Source organism: Ceratotherium simum, chromosome 20, assembly GCF_057802395.1.
Source record: "Ceratotherium simum simum isolate JZ-2026a chromosome 20, ASM5780239v1, whole genome shotgun sequence".
Lineage (NCBI taxonomy): Eukaryota > Metazoa > Chordata > Mammalia > Perissodactyla > Rhinocerotidae > Ceratotherium > Ceratotherium simum.
In genome coordinates this window covers 40,473,040-40,490,717 of record NC_141919.1, presented here as the reverse complement: position 1 = coordinate 40,490,717, position 17,678 = coordinate 40,473,040, and the positions used below count along the sequence as shown (strand labels likewise).

The 17,678-nt window shown below is 40.0% G+C and overlaps 2 protein-coding genes across 2 annotated transcripts; one reads left to right on the top strand and one right to left on the bottom strand.

The window, feature by feature from the left end:
• Positions 1-12,526: 12,526 nt before the first annotated feature.
• LOC101397439 (interferon omega-1-like) lies at positions 12,527-13,090 on the bottom strand. Its single transcript, XM_004436828.2, has one exon. It carries the CDS (start codon positions 13,088-13,090, stop codon positions 12,527-12,529), a length of 564 nt encoding a protein of 187 aa, XP_004436885.2.
• A 3,775-nt stretch (positions 13,091-16,865) lies between these two features.
• On the top strand, positions 16,866-17,423 carry LOC101397694 (interferon alpha-2-like). The gene has a single exon (XM_004436829.2). The coding sequence runs from the start codon at positions 16,866-16,868 to the stop codon at positions 17,421-17,423; it is 558 nt and encodes a 185-aa protein (XP_004436886.2).
• Positions 17,424-17,678: the final 255 nt, after the last annotated feature.

Here is a 17,678-nt window from a genome sequence, read left to right as displayed (position 1 = left end):
GATCTTCATCACAAAAAAAAAAAAAAAAAGATAAAATATATTGAGTTTCCAAAAACTGATCAGAAAAGTAAATGATCTATGTTTCCAAATAAATAACCTTATGATAATACATTTTTTGTTTATCCTTCCATTTTGGGGAGGGTTTTTGCTGTCTCTAGAATCTGAAATATGACTTCTCAGGGAAAACCATCTTCGTTATATTGTTTTGTTACAGACTTCTCTCTGTTAAGGTAATGTCAGCTGCTCAAACAGATAAACATGAAAATATCAGTATTTGGAACATAACACAAGTTTATCCTGCCTTCATGTAACACCTCAGTGCAGGCATTCCCGATCACATAACTCTTCTGGTTGACTCTCCCCCAAACAATGATTCAGGGACCCAGGTACCTTCTATTTAGTGCCTTTGCCATCGTCAATATGTGACTTTAACTGTGGCTGTGGTGCTTGGGTTTATTCCACTCAGTTGTAAAAGAAAAAGCATGGGGAACCACATGGGCGTGTTTTCACGGGTCAGGCCTGTGCAGAGGAAACAGAACCTCCAACACACTCAGTTGACCGGGATTTGTTCACATGGCCACTCCTAACTGTGAAGAGACTGGGAAAGGGAGTCTAATTTTGTGACCGGTGGGGAGAAGATACAAGTCTGGTGAATAATTAGATCACTGTTCATTTTTAAACTACGTGCACTAATGCTGTTTTGAGAAGAAACAGCCAATTTTCTTGCTTGTGGACATTTTATCCAAAAATTCTGCCCACAAATCTGATTCCCCAGATTAAAACCAGGCAAAGGATGTGAGGGGAGAGGGCAAGGGTGTTCACAACATTATTGGCCCTTTAAAAGGGAGATTCATGTGGATTCCCGATAGCAGAGGTTAAAGTTGAAACACACTCCTTCTGGACTGGGAGTACACTTGGAGTCCTTCTTACAAACCCGTCTCTGCTCAGGCTCTCTGCTGGCTTGAGGCTGTGCTGATTACCCCACAGCCCCTCTACACCATTCCGCCTCCCAGCAAGCCCCTGACAGAACGCTTCTGGCCTGTTATGAATTTCTAGGAAGCTTTAGGCGGAGGGATCTTACCCAGTCCCCTCTGCTCCCCGGCCAGTGCGTGTTGGGTAGAAGCTGTTAGTCAGGATGTACCAGCTCCTCTCACTACCTGTGCTGCTTCAGCCCGAAAATACCCCCTTGAGGAGCCACAGCAGCACATGCTGCAGAAATCTCCGTATCCCCAGAAATCTGGGTGCACATTTAGCAATGATCTGGGAAAAGCTGAACCACGTGAACAGTCACCCCCAGAACCTAAGAAAGGTGCTGAGTAAGAGTAACTGCATAGGGAATGAATGGTAACAAGCCTGCTCCTCCCCTTCATCTTTTAGAAAATCTGTCCATTGTCAAGAATGCAGGCAAAGATAATTAGAGTGATTGGAATGTGCTGTTAGACTGTCTCGGGTTTGAATCTTGACTTCATCACTTGGTACCTGTGTGGCCTTGGATGAATTACTTACTGTTTCTAAAACTCACTGTCCTCAATGGAAAGTGTGAACAATAAAAGTGATGAATCTACATTATAGAATTATTATCATACACTTTCCCATAAATTTACAATCAGATGAAAATAGGAATTTGGACTCTTTGAGGAGCTCTGCAATGTTGGTGTCACCAGTATTCCTGCTCTGGTCCTCCAAAGGATGGAGGCTTTAGGAACTGGACAAAATTGTTGGTGATTGTTGCTGGTATCCTTACCCTCATGGCTGTGTGTTTTATTTAGTTTCCAAAATTCATCGACCTGTCCCTGATCCCATAAAATAGGACTCATAGGATCTGAGAGATGACCGTGTGCCAAGCAAATAGAAATCTTCCCTACAACCCTTGGTAAGAGTCATTACTGATGAGAAAGTGCAAACTCAGGTTAAGTAATTTTCGTTATAGCTCAAATGGTTCAAAATAGCACCTCGAATTGAATCCAGGTCTTTCTGACGTTAAAACCAGCATAATCTTGCCCCTCAATCTGCTGTCTTTCCACAGTGGAAAACCCCATTACAAGCAAATCTCTTTTACTGAGGGTGACGCAGACAGCAGCTTTTAACACGAGCATCTTGTTTAATGTAAGCAGTGGCCTTGGAGTCATGACAGGGACTGACCTAAGTTTAGAACTACTGTATATCCTTGACATCGCTGTTACTGTGCCTGGTTCTGCCAGCTTAACAGCAATCATGAATATATTTCATATGTGACAAAATAAAAGCCTAATCATGTTTCTCCACTTGATGTCACTAAGTGGGTCAAAGGCATCATCATCTCACAATCTTCCAAGCTAGAAATATCACTGCCATTCCACTCTGTATCCCTCTTATGCAATATGTCACCAAATCCCATCTGAAACAGAAGTCTGATAAAATCCTTAAATGAATCTGAACGCTTGTTGGAAGAACTGTGGACGAAAGAGCAGGTTGGCAATCATCACACTCCTTCATTTCAGCCTCAGAGATACAAGTTCTACAGAGGGACGGGAACTTAGCCTGGCTAGACGAAGACGGCCGTCTCAGGAAAGGGCGGTGTGTCTCCCTGAGCATGTGAGGATCCTGCAGGGGAGGTATATTCAGCTGCCTTGCAGAGAATGTCAGCAAACCACTATCTTGTGAGTTTCTCAGCCCACTGGATTCCCATTTCCACTACCTTGTCATAAAACCCACTCATCCTCGGGCATCATTTTGCAAAGTTGTCTTTCATCCAGAATCTCATCGGAGGTACAGTGAGGAGCGATTTTCATACAGAGTTGGGAAGTGATGTCTTCAGGGACACGCATCCCGGCTGTGGTGAGTGGCCAGAGACAGGACTACCAGCCAGTTCTGAATGTATACCCGGAGCTCTTTCTGCCACATCGAGTCCATCTAAGTTACACCTTGTCACCAGTCAGGCAAGATTGAAGAAGACTCTCAACATGAACAAGGCTTAAAAAAAAAAAACTTTCTGGGGCCGGCCCAGTGGCATAGTGGTTAAGTTCAGAGCCCTCCACTTCGGCGGCCTGGGTTTGTGGGTTTGGATCCCAGGTGTGGACCTCCACTACTCATCAAGCCATGCTTTGGCAGCATCCCATATACAAAATAGAGGAAGATGGGTACAAATGTTAGCTCAGGGCCAATCTTCCTCCAGCAAAAAGAGGAAGATTGGCGATGGGTGTTAGCTCAGGGCCAGTTTTCCTCACCAAAAAGAAAAAACAACTTTCTTTTTCAGTCTATTTCTCTTTTGTAAGTGAGTAAGCTCATTGATACTTAGCCTAGATCAGTATCAAGGAAAAGAGAGTTCAGCAAAGACAGAAAATAGGGAAGAGAAACAAAAACAGATCTGGCCATTTATGTGCCATCTACAAGGTAAATAATATGTTACCTTATTAAATCCTCTCGTCAATTTGGTGGAACAGTAACACTATCAAGTCCATTTTATAAATGAATAAAGCAGAACCCTGAGAGATGAACTGACTCATCCAGGGTGCATAATTAGTGAGTGTCAGAGCCAGGATTTGAGTCCAGGTGTGCTGATGGAGACTCTTATTCCGAGCAGCACTGAGTGAATGTCATGCTTCCTTCTCCCGGGTGGCGGTGGGCAGTCAGGTTAGGTCAAGTGCCCACAAGTGCCTGAAGTCCTGAATTCACAGACAGTCTCTGCCCTGCTCACCCTGTGCCTCACTCCTGCCCCTAATTCTCCTGTCGTCCTCCTACAGCATCCATCTAGGTCATGAGCAAATCTTCTGTCACCAGCATGAGTGCATTCAACACCCCAAGGATTCTTCCCCCTCTCCCAATTTGATTGAGATATATTGACATATAACATTGTATTAAAGTGTACAACATAATGACTTGATATATGTATAAATTGTGAAATGATTACCACAATAAGTTTAGGTAACATCTATCACCTCACATAGTTAACGATTTTCTTTCTTGTGATGAGAACTTTTAAGATCTACTCTCTAAGCAACTTTCAAATATAGAATACAGTATTGTGAACTATAGTCACCATGCTGTGTGTTACATCCCCAGGACTTATTTATCTTATAACTGGAAGTTTGTACCTTTTGACTACCTTCACCCATATCACCCAACCTCCATCCTCCACCTCTGGCAACCACCAATCTGTTGCACACTTTTATGCCCTTAATGTGTATTTACTCATTTAATACAATAATTCTATGAAAAAAAATACGATCATTGTCCCCCATATTAAAGATGAGCAAACTAGGGAGCATAGTGTTTAGGTTATTTGCAAACGTTCCATTACTAGTAAATAGCAGAGCTGTGATCCAACCCTCAAACTCAGGCTGCAGAGACACATTCCTTAACCACTAAACTGTCCTCTATAAACTGTCATGGCAAGCTGGATCAACAGTCCAAAACAACACAACTGGATGTGTTGAAGAATAACCTCTGACCTCCACACAGCACTTTTCATGTGACTTCACACATACTCTTTCCATTGACATTCCCTCACATGCATCTCAGAATGCTGTGCAGAGGTGTGAGGTTCTGGGACGGGAAGGTTCCTGCCTAAGAGCCACAGCTGGTGAGGAGCAGAGTCAGATTTGATCTCAGAGTCAGATTTGATCTCAGGCCTATTATTTTCTTATCCATTCCCAGAGGACAGTAGTAAATAAAGGCTAGGAAGGGTTAAATGAATAACAGTCCCCTAACCCCAGTGAGCCCAGCTAAGTATATTGCGTATGCTTGGTGCTAAAGTTTAAGAAGTTCTCGAGTATCTTGTCTCTGGCCTGAATGCAACATGGCCCCTTAGAATCCTTGGGGTCTTAAAGACAAATACAGTATGATCTTACTTGTATGTGGAATATAAAAAAAACTGAACACTGTTGAAAGTAACTCTTCACAGCCAATCTTGGAATCTCACTTCCAGAAATTTCTCTTCTAAATACCTTTTGACTCAAATACATCTCCAGCTGTTCCAGCTACTGATGATGTCCAATATGGAATTTCTCCAAGAGAGATTCATCCCACATATACTGGGCCCTTTGTGCTGAATCTTCTGCAGAGACATCTCAGGGAAGATAGTGTGGCAGGCTCCCTGGAGGTGGCCAGCATCTCCCAGTATCTCAGGGATCATCAGATCTGCCCTCTAGAAGTAACAGAAGGGAAATATTCAGCTTTAGGTGGAGAGACACGATGATGTTCCCATTGTCCAGACTATGGCCTGAGTCAGATCACAACCCAGAAAAAAAAATGGAGTTAGTGAATGAATATACTTTAAATTTTTTTCTATCAAATATTTTAGGATGGATTTTTATAAACACTTTACCAAATAAGATATGCGGGTGACGAAGAAGAATATGAACAGATGCTCAACATCATTAGTGCTTTGGAAAACGCCATTTAATATCATAATTAAACACCACTACACACTGATAAGAATAGTTAAAATTAAAAAGGCTGAGCATACTGAGTGTTGGAGAGGATGTGGAGCAAATGGAACGCTCCTTCATTGCTCGTGGGAAAGTAAAATGGTATAGGCATTTCGGAAAACAGTTTAGCAGTTCCTTGAAAAGGTAAATACACTTCCATACGGTTCAGCCATTCTGTTCCTAGCTATTTACCTAAGAAAAATGAAAACAATACTAAAATTTACTCAGTAGGTTTCAGATAGGCAAAAATTTTACTTTGTTTTCTATAACTTCTCTCATCTCTCCTATTCACTATCCTATAGGAAAAACAAACAAGTAAACAAACAAAAAACAAAATAACAATGTTTTTGAAATGAAAAATGTTTTTACTAAAATTAAAAAACACAATGGCATAGTGCCTGGTGTAAAGCAAGTGCTCACAGATTAGCGTACAAAGGTCCAGTCTACTGTACAGTATAATTTCTCCTTTCTCTGCCAACACATGCCATTCACTCTGGCTATGCTCGACAAAGACTGCCTCTTACATACTTTGTGATGTCTGCACTACTTGAGGTTTTTTGAGAATTAACATCTGCCTCTCCCTTCTCTTAGTGCTAGGAGGACTATTGTGAATTTACAGATTCGATCTCTAAATGGATACACTGGGAAATAGCAGAGTAGAGCTGGGGGTTTCAGGTAGTTCTTTACAAAGTCTAATTAATTGTTGTTCAGATATTTACTGCTGGGGAAGACAGAAAAAGTTTGCTTAGGGAAAACAAAATTTGCGTGTGGTGTAATGTAAAGAAATGGCCCTGGCAGACGCATGCCATCAGATTTCTTAGATAACCCTCTAACTTCTGTGGGTCTCAGGTGCTTTCTCTATGTGAGGTTGGCCAGTTATGAGAAGATAGGAGGCTTGGTCCAGTTGCTCTTTGAAGTCATTCTCCTACCTGGGACCCTACGGGAAAGGTCTAGAAGTAATATGTCTTAGGGTAGACAGTGGGTACCCCTCTGTTATTATTTACTCTTCAGCTCCCCTGAAAAGGAAAATATGTCTATGGTAAGATCAACCAACATGTAGTTAAAAGATTCCTGCAAGGTGGTCCCTTAAAAAGCCCAGGTCCTTCCATAGCTTCTTCCCCTCACTTGGGGCGGCTGGAGCTCTAACGGATTCAGCCGGAATCTCAGTCCCATCTTCTCATGCCCATGTCTGTCCCCTGCCTTGAGTTGTTTCCACATTCATCTGATGTCTGTCCCACTGCCTCCTACCTGACTGCTTTCTTTTCACCTGCCCCCTTGAGCCTGATGGATAGCTGGCAGGTCACTTCTCAGTAATTCCAGAGGTCCCAGCTCATGGTCAACGTCCTTCAGCACTTCACAGTGAGACCCAGGGATTTGTCATCATCTGCCGTCTTGGTCCTGTACCAGAAGCCCAGATCCAACTTACTTGAAACGGGTATCAGAAACTTAGCTTCAAGGGATGGAGATGAAATTTGGCTTTCTATACTCCAAACACTTAGAATGATCCTCAGATAATTACAGGAAGGTTGATGAACCTGGGTGGAAAAACATTACATTTCTAGCCTCATCATGGGCTACTCATCTCACTGAATCTTCCTCCACAGAGAATTCTCTTCTAGCTCTAAGAACTTTAGTGCTCGGTCCCTTGCTATCTACCCTAACTGTCACCACTCTGGCTGCCACTCTCAGCCCTGCCAGTGCGTCCTTATTGCTTCAGCCCACACAGGCAGTGCTCATTGTCATGTGATCATGACATAGCTCGTGTGATTTTTACCTGGAGAAAATGTCCAGTGAGAGTATGCTTTCAAAGACTGCTTTCTATGAAAGAAATTACTGATGTGTAGAACTTGAAGATTATTGATGGGGGAGGTAGGTGAGCAAATTTGCATAGCAGAACTCAAGGATCCTTTGAGAAAACGTCTCCAAAAGCCCAGCCCCTTCATCCCAAGATTCAGTTATTTAAACTTGATTAATTGTCTTAGCGTGGTGCTTAATACAACGTAAGACCGCACAGGGATAATAACAACGATATTTACAAACAAAATTGTTAATTAAATATAAATGTTTCTTTTTGGTTTGCATTAGTCCGTTTATACAAATATGCCAATTATATCTGTTAACTTACTTTGGAGTAAGCAGATGAATATGCGGGTCTAAAAACAAATTTCACATTACTAGAATCACTATTATGAATTAGAATTTTTTTTTTTGCCTCACTTATACTTTTGTTTCTTTGTTTTTCAATGGACAGGACATCAAAATGTTCCTTCTTTTAATGTCCTGCCTTCTTCCCAGCTGGAGGTCATGGAAGGGAGACCAACATACAGTCTCTAAGCCAGTATTTGACGTACACCCAGTAGATGACAGTAGAACACCAAGCTTACATATCTTTGGTTAAGTCAGTTCCAGACTCCAAAGCTGAGGGCCTGGAGTGCAGGGAAGGAATGTTGCCTAAAATCTTCATTCTTTCATTGTTTTAGCTTGATCCAGTCCAGCATTGGATAATGAATCACCAAAGAAAGGCCATTAAAAGCCTACAGTAACAGACGGAGAGCATGCCGTGATGAAGTAACCCCTGCTGCTTATATGCAGCTCAGACCTAACATGACTCTCCTGCCTTCTTGCTTAAAGGCTGGCGGGGAGCCATCCAAATGGGATAGTCTACATGGCACTCACATACATTTTCTAGTTGTTTCCTTAATTGTAAGTGTACCTTGCTGCAGTTTCAATATAAGTCTTGAAAAACACGTCAGAAGCTGTAATGACTAAGGATGGCAACAATACTGTCATCATTCTAATGATGGCAAGAATATTATCATCATTCAAAAAGGTTTTGCATTCCAGGATGAGAACTGTCTCAGGAGCCAGTTTACAAGCTAGAAAAAAATATCGAACTCATTGCTTTACATGCTTCATCTTAAAATGAGAGTTGTTTAATTCAAGTTGATTACCATCTTACTGACCACATGACTCCTCCACATTTCCCATGATTATATTTGGACTACGTGGCACTCATTTAGCATCCAACCTACTGTCATTCTAAGAGCATTCAAAATTAATACATTTTTATTTTCTAACATAAGGAATCAATTTCTATTCACTAGCTTTTAGACTTTCTTATCTGTTTATATGTGAACATAAATTCACATGCGTATCTATTCATATCATGTCTCTTATACACACTTACTAGGCTGACTGAAAGCAACAGTCCCAGTAAGAACTGGTAGTGAAAAATAAAATCAATTAACATTAGTGAAATACTTCAAAAAATTATTTTTAAAGTATTACGCAATTTTTCATTCAAAAGTTAAGAGAAAATTTAAATTTCCTTTAAAAATATATTATCTTTACATTAATGACAATTGGACAACTGGAGAATTATTATTGCAGATAACAAGCATCAAAAAAATAAAAGTAATGTAAAAAGTAAAGCATAAGTCAATAAATTTGAGAACCAAACACATAATGGTTTAGGTAATAAATATAAACTCCTTAAACTTTCCTATTAAAAGAAAAAACTTAATTGGTTTAAAACACAAACCCTATTGTTACTTTGCATGGGGAGAAAAGGTTAAAATCAAATAATACTAAATACTACTAAAAGAGTAAAAGAAAAGATGGGCATTGGTTTATAACATTGTTACCGCAATAAACAAAAAATTAAAAAAAAAAAAAAAGAAAAGATGGGCAAAGACAGAGCAAGAAAATACAATGAAGGGAAATAATTAGAGGAAGCAATATTCTTATCAATGAGATATTGATAATGATTAATATTGATATCTAGGAGAATTCAATGAATGTGTTAAATCTGAGAAAGAGGGTCAATATACATAGAAACCAATAGAATACATAATTAAATTAAAAAGGTATGGAACTAAAATTCAAATAATATAAAACATTAAGGTGAAAATTTTAGCAGTATATAGAAATGTGACCGGAAACATGATGGTAGCATTGAAATTTCAGCACAATGCTATTAGTCTATAAAAGTAATACAGAAAAATAACAAGGACAAAAAGAATTGGAAAATATTACTTAAAAGAGTAAATTAGTGGCTAAGATTCTGGGGCACTATAATCTAGAATAGGAAATATAACTTTTTCAAATATTTATAAATCAGTCACAAAAATCAAAATATATTAGACTACAAAATATCAATAATTCCTCCAGAGCAAAAACACTATAAGTTGTATGCTCCGATCAGAAATCGGGAAATTAATTTTAAAATAGTCTATAAACCAATCACTTAGATATTTAAAATTATACTGATAAATTACAGTCAAGTCAGAAAGAAAAGAGAAAATGGGAGATTTAGTAAGTAATGGGAATTAAAGCACTATTCTTAAAATTTGCAGAAGCAGTCTAAGTTACACACTGAGGGAAACTCATAGCTTTATCAAACATATGAATTGAAAATAAACTGGCCTCATTCCTTAAGGTCAGTAAAAGAATTCTAAATAATGTTAATTTAAATAATAAAAACTAACGTTTATTGAACATTCACTCTGTGACAGAGACTGTGCTAAACATTTTCCAGGAAATATTTTTATCTTCTCAATAATCCTATCAAGCTCTTAAACAATACCTTGTTCTCTACTGCATGTCCTTAGATAATAATAACTATCCTGTATTGAGCCTCTATTATGTGCAAAAGCAACAGAACATAGAAGCAGTTAAGTCACAGAACTATAATTTAAATCCAATCAGTATTTTCCTGTGCTTTCCACTGTGACGGAATTCAAAATCACATTAATAAACCAATTAATTATGATTAATAAGAGTATCTTAGAAATATAAAGGTGATCTGATACTGGAAAATATATTTATATAAGGCATCATTTATCACACCAGAGCTCGATCAGTGGTAGTTTCTTAAGCATTAGTTGCAAGGAGGAGTCTAAAACTAAAACAATGAACTTTTAAAATTCTATTACATAAAAACTTATCAATCTGACTTACTCTTTGAATAGGTCTCTCTTACCCATGCATGATTTTGTAATATATGCATTGGTCATTTGGAAAATATTGGTTCACTGAGATATTAGGATCTTACCAATCTATATATACTTCAATTTACATAATCAAGTAATTCATTTGTTAATATCACCACTGTTGTCATCACAAAAGTCTTTAAGTATTGGGAAGTTGTCAATTTCACAGTGGTAGATGTTCCAAAGTTCTGATTTTCTGCTGAAAGCTCAACTGTTATCATTGGCAACAAATGTTTTCCTTGAAGTGACAAGTTCACCTTATAAATATCTTGAAAAAATGTCTGTCAAATGCCCAAGTCTGAATAACCATAGTTTGTCTGCCTGTCATTCTTTCAAGTAAAAATGGATTCTGTGAAGAGTGGCTAGTTTAGCTCACAACTCAAAAGATCATATAAGCGCTTTTCCTCAAAACAATCACTGTGCATGCAGCAGAAGTGCTTGTCACACAGAATTTTAGAAAGGCTAGCACGGGGCCGGCCCTGTGGCTTAGCGGTTCAGTGTACGCGATCTGCTATTGGCGGCCCAGGTTCAGATCCCGGGCGCGCACCGACGCACCGCTTCTCCGGCCATGCTGAGGCCACGTCCCACACACAGCAACTAGAAGGATGTGCTACGGTGACATACAACTATCTACTGGGGCTTTGGGGAGAAAAAAAAAAAGGAGGAGGATTGGCCATAGATGTTAGCTCAGAGCCGGTCTTCCTCAGCAAAAAGAGGAGGATTAGCATGGATGTTAGCTCAGGGCTGATCTTCCTCACGAAAAAAAATAAAATAAAAATAAAATAAAATTTTTAAAAAGACTAACACAGAGAAAATTAAAAAGGTGTGTACTCAAAAGTCAAGATTTAATGAAATTAATAAACTTACTATTTCGTCAAGGGCATTCTTAAGTGAAACTGGCATTTTTTTTACTTCAAGTATATTACAGTGAAAAATATAATAATTACTAGTCCATTTTGGTGCCATTGCCTTGACTGACACATAGCCAGTAGAAGTTTTACCTACCATTGGTTTTGCACCATCAATGTAAGTTGTTAATGTGGTGAAAAAGGCAAATAATGTCTTAATATTATTACAAAAATAAGTTTGACCTCGTAGATCCCCTTAAAGTGTCTTGGGGACCCCTAGGGACCCACAAAGCACACTTTGAGAACTGTTGCTCTAATGAATTTCCCTGCACCTGCCCTGGTCAAGCCACTCTCTAGTTTTCAATCCTAAAATAACTTTCCTCGGCTTTCAAGGTAAAGTCTAACCTCACTAACATAGTCAGTCATCCGGCCTCTTTCCATTTCTCCAGCCTCGTTACACATCATACTCCCATCCATCAGTACCATCCACCCACTCTGGTATTGTTCACTTCTTTAAATCTACCTTTGCTGCTACAGGGCCACGCTCTGCAGTTTTTTTACTCTGGGAAATTTTGTCCTCCACATGATACTTAACAAACTCCTACTCAGCCTTCAAGTCTCATACTTCATATGACTTCCCTGGGGAAAACTGAAGGGTAGTCTAAATGATACTCACTGCCATACACCTTTTCGTCCTCCTGTGTGGTACAGATTCCAAATGTAAATACGTAATTACATCATAACTACTTCTTTAATGGCTCTGTCGTTTGCTCCAATGTGAGCTCCATAAGGGCAGGAACACATCTCATACTCTAGACTCTATCCCCAAGGCCAGTGAATGAACAGATGAACTGCACCACATACTTTTATATTTAGTTTACAGTATTAGGACTTTGGGGAGGATTTTTCCTTAAAAAAAGGAGAGAAATGTAATAAAATATATTTAATAAGTACAAAAGTTAACATCTTTATCAAAGAAGAGAATGTGAACATATAAAAATAGAACATGTAAATACAAATACCATAAAAATGAATAAATAGATTAATATGAATAAATAAATAAATATTTTATAACATGAGGTTCGGCTACAGGGTACCAGTTACATTTCCTCTAATTCTGAAAATAGTTGAACATAGATATGCTTAATATTACTGATAAAAATATGCCAAATAAGATTCTAATTATTTTATAGCAGAAGCAAAAAATAACAGTTTTGGAAATGACTGAACAATTAAGAGTCTGAGCGAGGACATTCGTCACTGAGAATCAGGTTCCTTCTCACTTCCTGAGTTTTCTTATGAGCTCGTTGATGAAGAGAAAGTGCCTCCTGATTTCCACTCTGACAATCTCCCAGGCACAGTCACTGTATTTCTTCTCTTTCAGGTACAGATGGAGTCCCCGGAAGTACCTCTTCAGGGCCAGTGTAGGGCCCACAGTTCCCAGGGCAGATTCTTCCTCTCCCGTCTCCTGCTCCAAACAGGTGTCCAGGTCTTCCAGCTGCCGGTGGAGTCCAGTGCAGAGGTTGTCCAGGAGGGTCGTGTTCCAGGCAGCAGAGGAGCGCTCTGTGTGGAAGAGGTCGAAGATCTGCTGGAGCATCTCGTGGAGGACAGAGATGGCCTGGGCCTTCTGGAACTGGCTGCCATCCAGCTTCTCCTGGGGGAATTTGAAGTCGGTCCTGTACTTCAGACAGGAAAGAAGAGAGGTTGTCCTCATTTGGTCCAGAGCTGTGAAGGTCTCCTGCTTTCTCAAGTCAAGGCTCTGAGGCAGGTAACAGCTAGTGGAGGAGATGGGGCTGGAGAAGATCATCACCAATGCCATCAGTGAAGAGACTGAAAAAGCCATTGGTAAGTTCTAAGAAGACACTCTTCTGGTTGAGATGGGAGATTGTGAGGTTTGTTCTAGCTTCTCTGAGGATCTTCTGTCTGTGTGCCTCTTAAATATTGAGCACAAGTGTTTTCATTTTCTGAATTTTCCCCAGATCTTTGTACTTCCCCATTTTGGACTTTCCTTTCTCTTCAAGAGCCTGGAAAGTTGTCATTACTTTCAACTCTTTCTGTATTCTTACAATTGAAGTGAAATTTACTCATTAAAAGATTAGAAGTCCTAATTCAAGGGAATTCTTATCCTCTTAGCAAAAACTAACTTTGAACTAATGAGAGAGCTATCTGGATCTTTCTTCCTGATGTTCAGAACAGCTTCTAAGGAGGCTTTGCTAGGCTTCTTTTTGTATCTTCTTTCTACCCACCCCTAGGTATCCTTCTTGGAAGTGTTGATCAGGTGTGAAAGATACCTCATCTTTATATGCATAGATCTCACCTTATTCTCTGCTGCAAAACATTGTTTGTCAAATTTGGTTTTATTTACTCTACTTATTTGAGAAAATTACTGAGTATTTACTATGTGCCAATCATTACACTGAACTCGGGCTATACCAAGATGATTAAACCTCCAATCCTGCCCTCAAGGAGAGTCAAGTGCAACCAGTACGACCGTCCAGGCGTTCGAGCAGTTAGAATGTCTCTTTGCTGCTCTGTGGCAGCCTCTTTGTCCTAGCCGAGGCCATTGTCCTAGCTCTGTCAAAGTAATGGTTAAGCAACCCATTTTTTTCTTTTCTATTTTTACATAATTTTAAAATTCTTACCTTTTCTTTTGTATTTGTCTTTTCACTTTACAAAAGTTGTCCTAATGCTCCTGCAATCTTTTCTATTTCCACTTTGAGGTTTATTGCAAAAATACAGGAAGAGAAAAATGTAAGGGAAAAGAAGAGAGAACATATTTCCTGCATGATTTTCAAGACTCAAGAACTTTCCTCTCTCTTTTAACATTCCTAGAAAGTAAATGTAAGCAGTTAAGTAAAAGGAATGTACAAGCGAAATTGGAAAGTAAATGCTGAAAATGAAAAAAAAAGCAGTGACATCTTCTCTATCTAAACCACAAAATGTCACTTAGCTATACAAGTCAGGGATTCAGAGCTCTACAGAGTGACAGGTTTCAAACCAGCCCATGTGAGACAGTTGCAGCTGCAGACAGGTCCAGAGGAGGGCAGCTGGCTCTTCAAGGCAGGCCGTTACCTAAAGGGATAGTTTTCAGCTTTGCTAAATCAGAGAATCTAGTCATTTATTTACCTATTTTTCTGTTTACTTTTTTCACTATCCACAGAGATGATCAGATTCCAAGGATTTAATCACACCAATTCACCCTCAAAAGAGACTGGCTTACAGACTGGATGGCCATTTTATTAATGTGTGGGAGGTCAGCAATTACCTGAAGGCTAATAGACGTGAGTCATGTGGACAGGGCACTCCCTGTCACGTGAACACATGCTCCTGTTCACATAAGAGATGAGATTAGATATAAAAATCTTTATTAGGGAGCTGAGAATTCAAGGAAGGGAAGCAGATTGTTTCAGGGAAACTTCTATCCAGTTCCCATAGTCGGACAGCTAGTTTTCTCCATTGTGGTAACAGCTAACAGATGATGAGTGCTTGTTTTGTCCAGGCATCATTGTAGGTACGTTATGTCATCCAATCTTCACAACAACCCAATGAAATAGATATGATTGTCATTTCCATATAACAGAGGAGAAAGCTAAGGTGCCCAAAGTCACACAACCAGTGCTGGCTGGAGCTGTGACATGGCCCCAGGCCTAGCCCCAGAGTCCACATCCTAGCCACTGGATTGGGCTGTCTCCTCCAACAATGTTCTTCTTGTCTTAGATAAACACTTAGCAAGTTCTCACTCTTCAATTTCCATTTGTCTTCATCACCCAAAAGCACCATTCGCTGATTCCAGACACATTACAATACAAGTGAAGGGGCTATAGTGCCCTTTTCACTTGCTAAGTTCCAGTCCTGCCTTTCACATGACCTGTTTTGTTGAGCTCTACTGTTTGTTTGAAACTTCTTATTCCCATCTCAGCTATTTGCGGAAATTATCCAGGAGGTTAAAGCATCCACTTAAAATTTATTCTTACTGTCTTTGTTTTTGGAAGACTATCATTTTCTGACACAGTCCCCTCAAATTTTAGGTCTACTCCCTCATTGGAACCTGTAGTCATTTTTGTACTTGCTATGGGACAGAGAGCCCTCTGTGTGCCTCCTCTGTGACAGACACCTTGCTAGACACTCGAAATATGGCACTGCTGTCCTCAGGGAGCTTACAGACTGTTAGGGTAGTCAAATGTTAAACAAATAATTAGAAGGATTTCATAATTATAGGCATACAGAGTGTAGCTAAAGGAGAGTGCTTCAGGTTAATGAGGGGTAACGTGGAGGCAGAACAGTATAGCGCTAAATACCACTTACAGAATAAATCAAGGCTTCCAGCAAGTTAAGTAACCTCTGTGAGTTTTCAGTTTCCACATCTGCAAAAATGTAAATAATTATAGTAATTATCTCATAGGGAAGCTGTGAAGATTAAGTGAAACAATGTCTGTAAAACACTTTGCTGAGAGCCTGTATAATTAAAGATTGCTGCCATTAATATTATTAAAAATAATCTGTATATTACAGATTCAATGAAGACATGTGATGATTAACTTTGAATGCAGCCCAATTATCCCGGAGTATGTGGTAGGATAGCACTTGTCAATGGAATATCTAAAGAGATGAGATTATCTGCATTACTGCATAATGACTGAGGCAGAGTTTTTACTGCGGAAGGTTGTACTTGGTAGAGAACAGAGAGAATCACACACAGGCAAACATGACCCTTTTAGGGAACCCAGCACCTAACAAAGTGCCTGGCAGACCGTAAGTGCACCGTAATTTATTTTTAACAAATCTTATCTGTGAAACAATGTCTTTGGTGAGTTTAAGACCAACTCAGGGGATATCTTTAAGATACATATACAGTTGAAATTTTTTAAAGAAAGAGGAAAAGTGTAAATAAGGAAAAAATAAGAAAAATCTCCTCTTTGTAAGCACTTTTATATTTCATGCTGACCTGGAAAAGCCAGCATTTATTGTATGAATGTGTCTTCCTTCTCTGACTTAATCTATACTTTTCTCCCCAGGAACGATCTAGGAGGTATGCAGACCATGTTATAATACTGTGTAGATACTGCATAGGCACCCATGGTTTGGCGTCCCCCGTCTAGGCACTCATATCAATAAGTGCACATTTTTTGTTTTTTGTTTTGTTTTTGTGAGGAAGATCAGCCCTGAGCTAACATCCATGCCAATCCTCCTCTCTTTTTGCTGAGGAAGACCAGCTCTGAGCTAACATCTATTGCCAATCCTCCTCCTTTTTTTCCCACCAAAGTCCCAGTAGATAGTTGCATGTCATAGTTGCACATCCTTCTAGTTGCTGTATGTGGGGCACGGCCTCAGCATGGCCAGAGAAGAGGTGCGTCAGTATCCACCTGGGATCTGAACCCGGGCCGCCAGTAGCAGAGTGAGTGCACTTAACCGCTCAACCACGGGGCCGGCCCTAAGTGCACATTTTTAATTGACTTCATTAAAAAAAGTAGAAAGGGAAAGGAAAGGACAAAAAATGGAAAAACCCAGAAAATGAAAGTTTCTATACTCACTATTTAAAAGGTACTCATTGCCCAAAGACCTCAGAACTTGCTGCGACGTCCCCTTCAGGTAGTCTTGCAGAATCCTCCAGCTTCCCAATGGCCCTCCCAGTCTCTGTGCTGCTGGTCCTGGTGATGCTGTGCTCCAGCCCCGCCTGCCCTCTGGGCTGTGACCTGCCTCTGAGCCATGGCAATCAGGAAGCCTTCACACTTTTGAGTCAAATGGAGAGAATCTCCATTCGGTCGTGTCTGAAGGACAGGGCTGACTTCAGATTTCCGCAGATGCTTGTGGACGGGCACCAGCTTGAGAAGACGCAAGCCGCAGCTGTCGTGCACGAGACGCTCCAGCAGATCTTCCACCTCTTCGGCACCAGCGGCTCTCCTGCGGCTTGGGATGACACCCTCCTGGACCAATTCCTCGTTGGACTTTATCAGCAGTTGGATGACCTGGAGACATGCTTGGGGAAGGAGACGAAGGTGCAACAGTCACCCCTGGGAAGTGAGAACTCCAGGCTGGCTGTGAAGAGGTACTTCCACAGAATCAGTCTGTATCTGAAAGAGAAAGAGTACAGCGCCTGCGCCTGGGAGGTGGTCAGGGTGGAAATCAGAAGGTGCTTCCTCTTCATGAACAAGCTCACAGGAAAGCTCTGGAAATAAAGAAGACACTGAGTCTGAAAACAGTTCATCTGGCCAACTAAATGGCTGTCTTCTAAGACTCAAAGTGAAATCTTCATCCCTATTTTTATGCCAGCTAAAAAATAAGTAACAGCCAATGTATGGGATTATCATAAAATTATATTGTGTTGTAAGTTACAAGAAGTTGTTTAGAACAGAGAAATGCACAATCCATTTGCTTTAGCTGAAAAAACTTTTGTAAATTTATTTATTTAAATTATTTGAAATATTTATGCT

Excerpts from the sequence above, each read along its gene's own strand:
- LOC101397694 (XM_004436829.2), top strand. The coding sequence starts at position 16,866 with ATGGCCCTCCCAGTCTCTGTGCTGCTGGTCCTGGTGATGCTGTGCTCC.
- LOC101397439 (XM_004436828.2), bottom strand. The coding sequence starts at position 13,090 with ATGGCTTTTTCAGTCTCTTCACTGATGGCATTGGTGATGATCTTCTCC.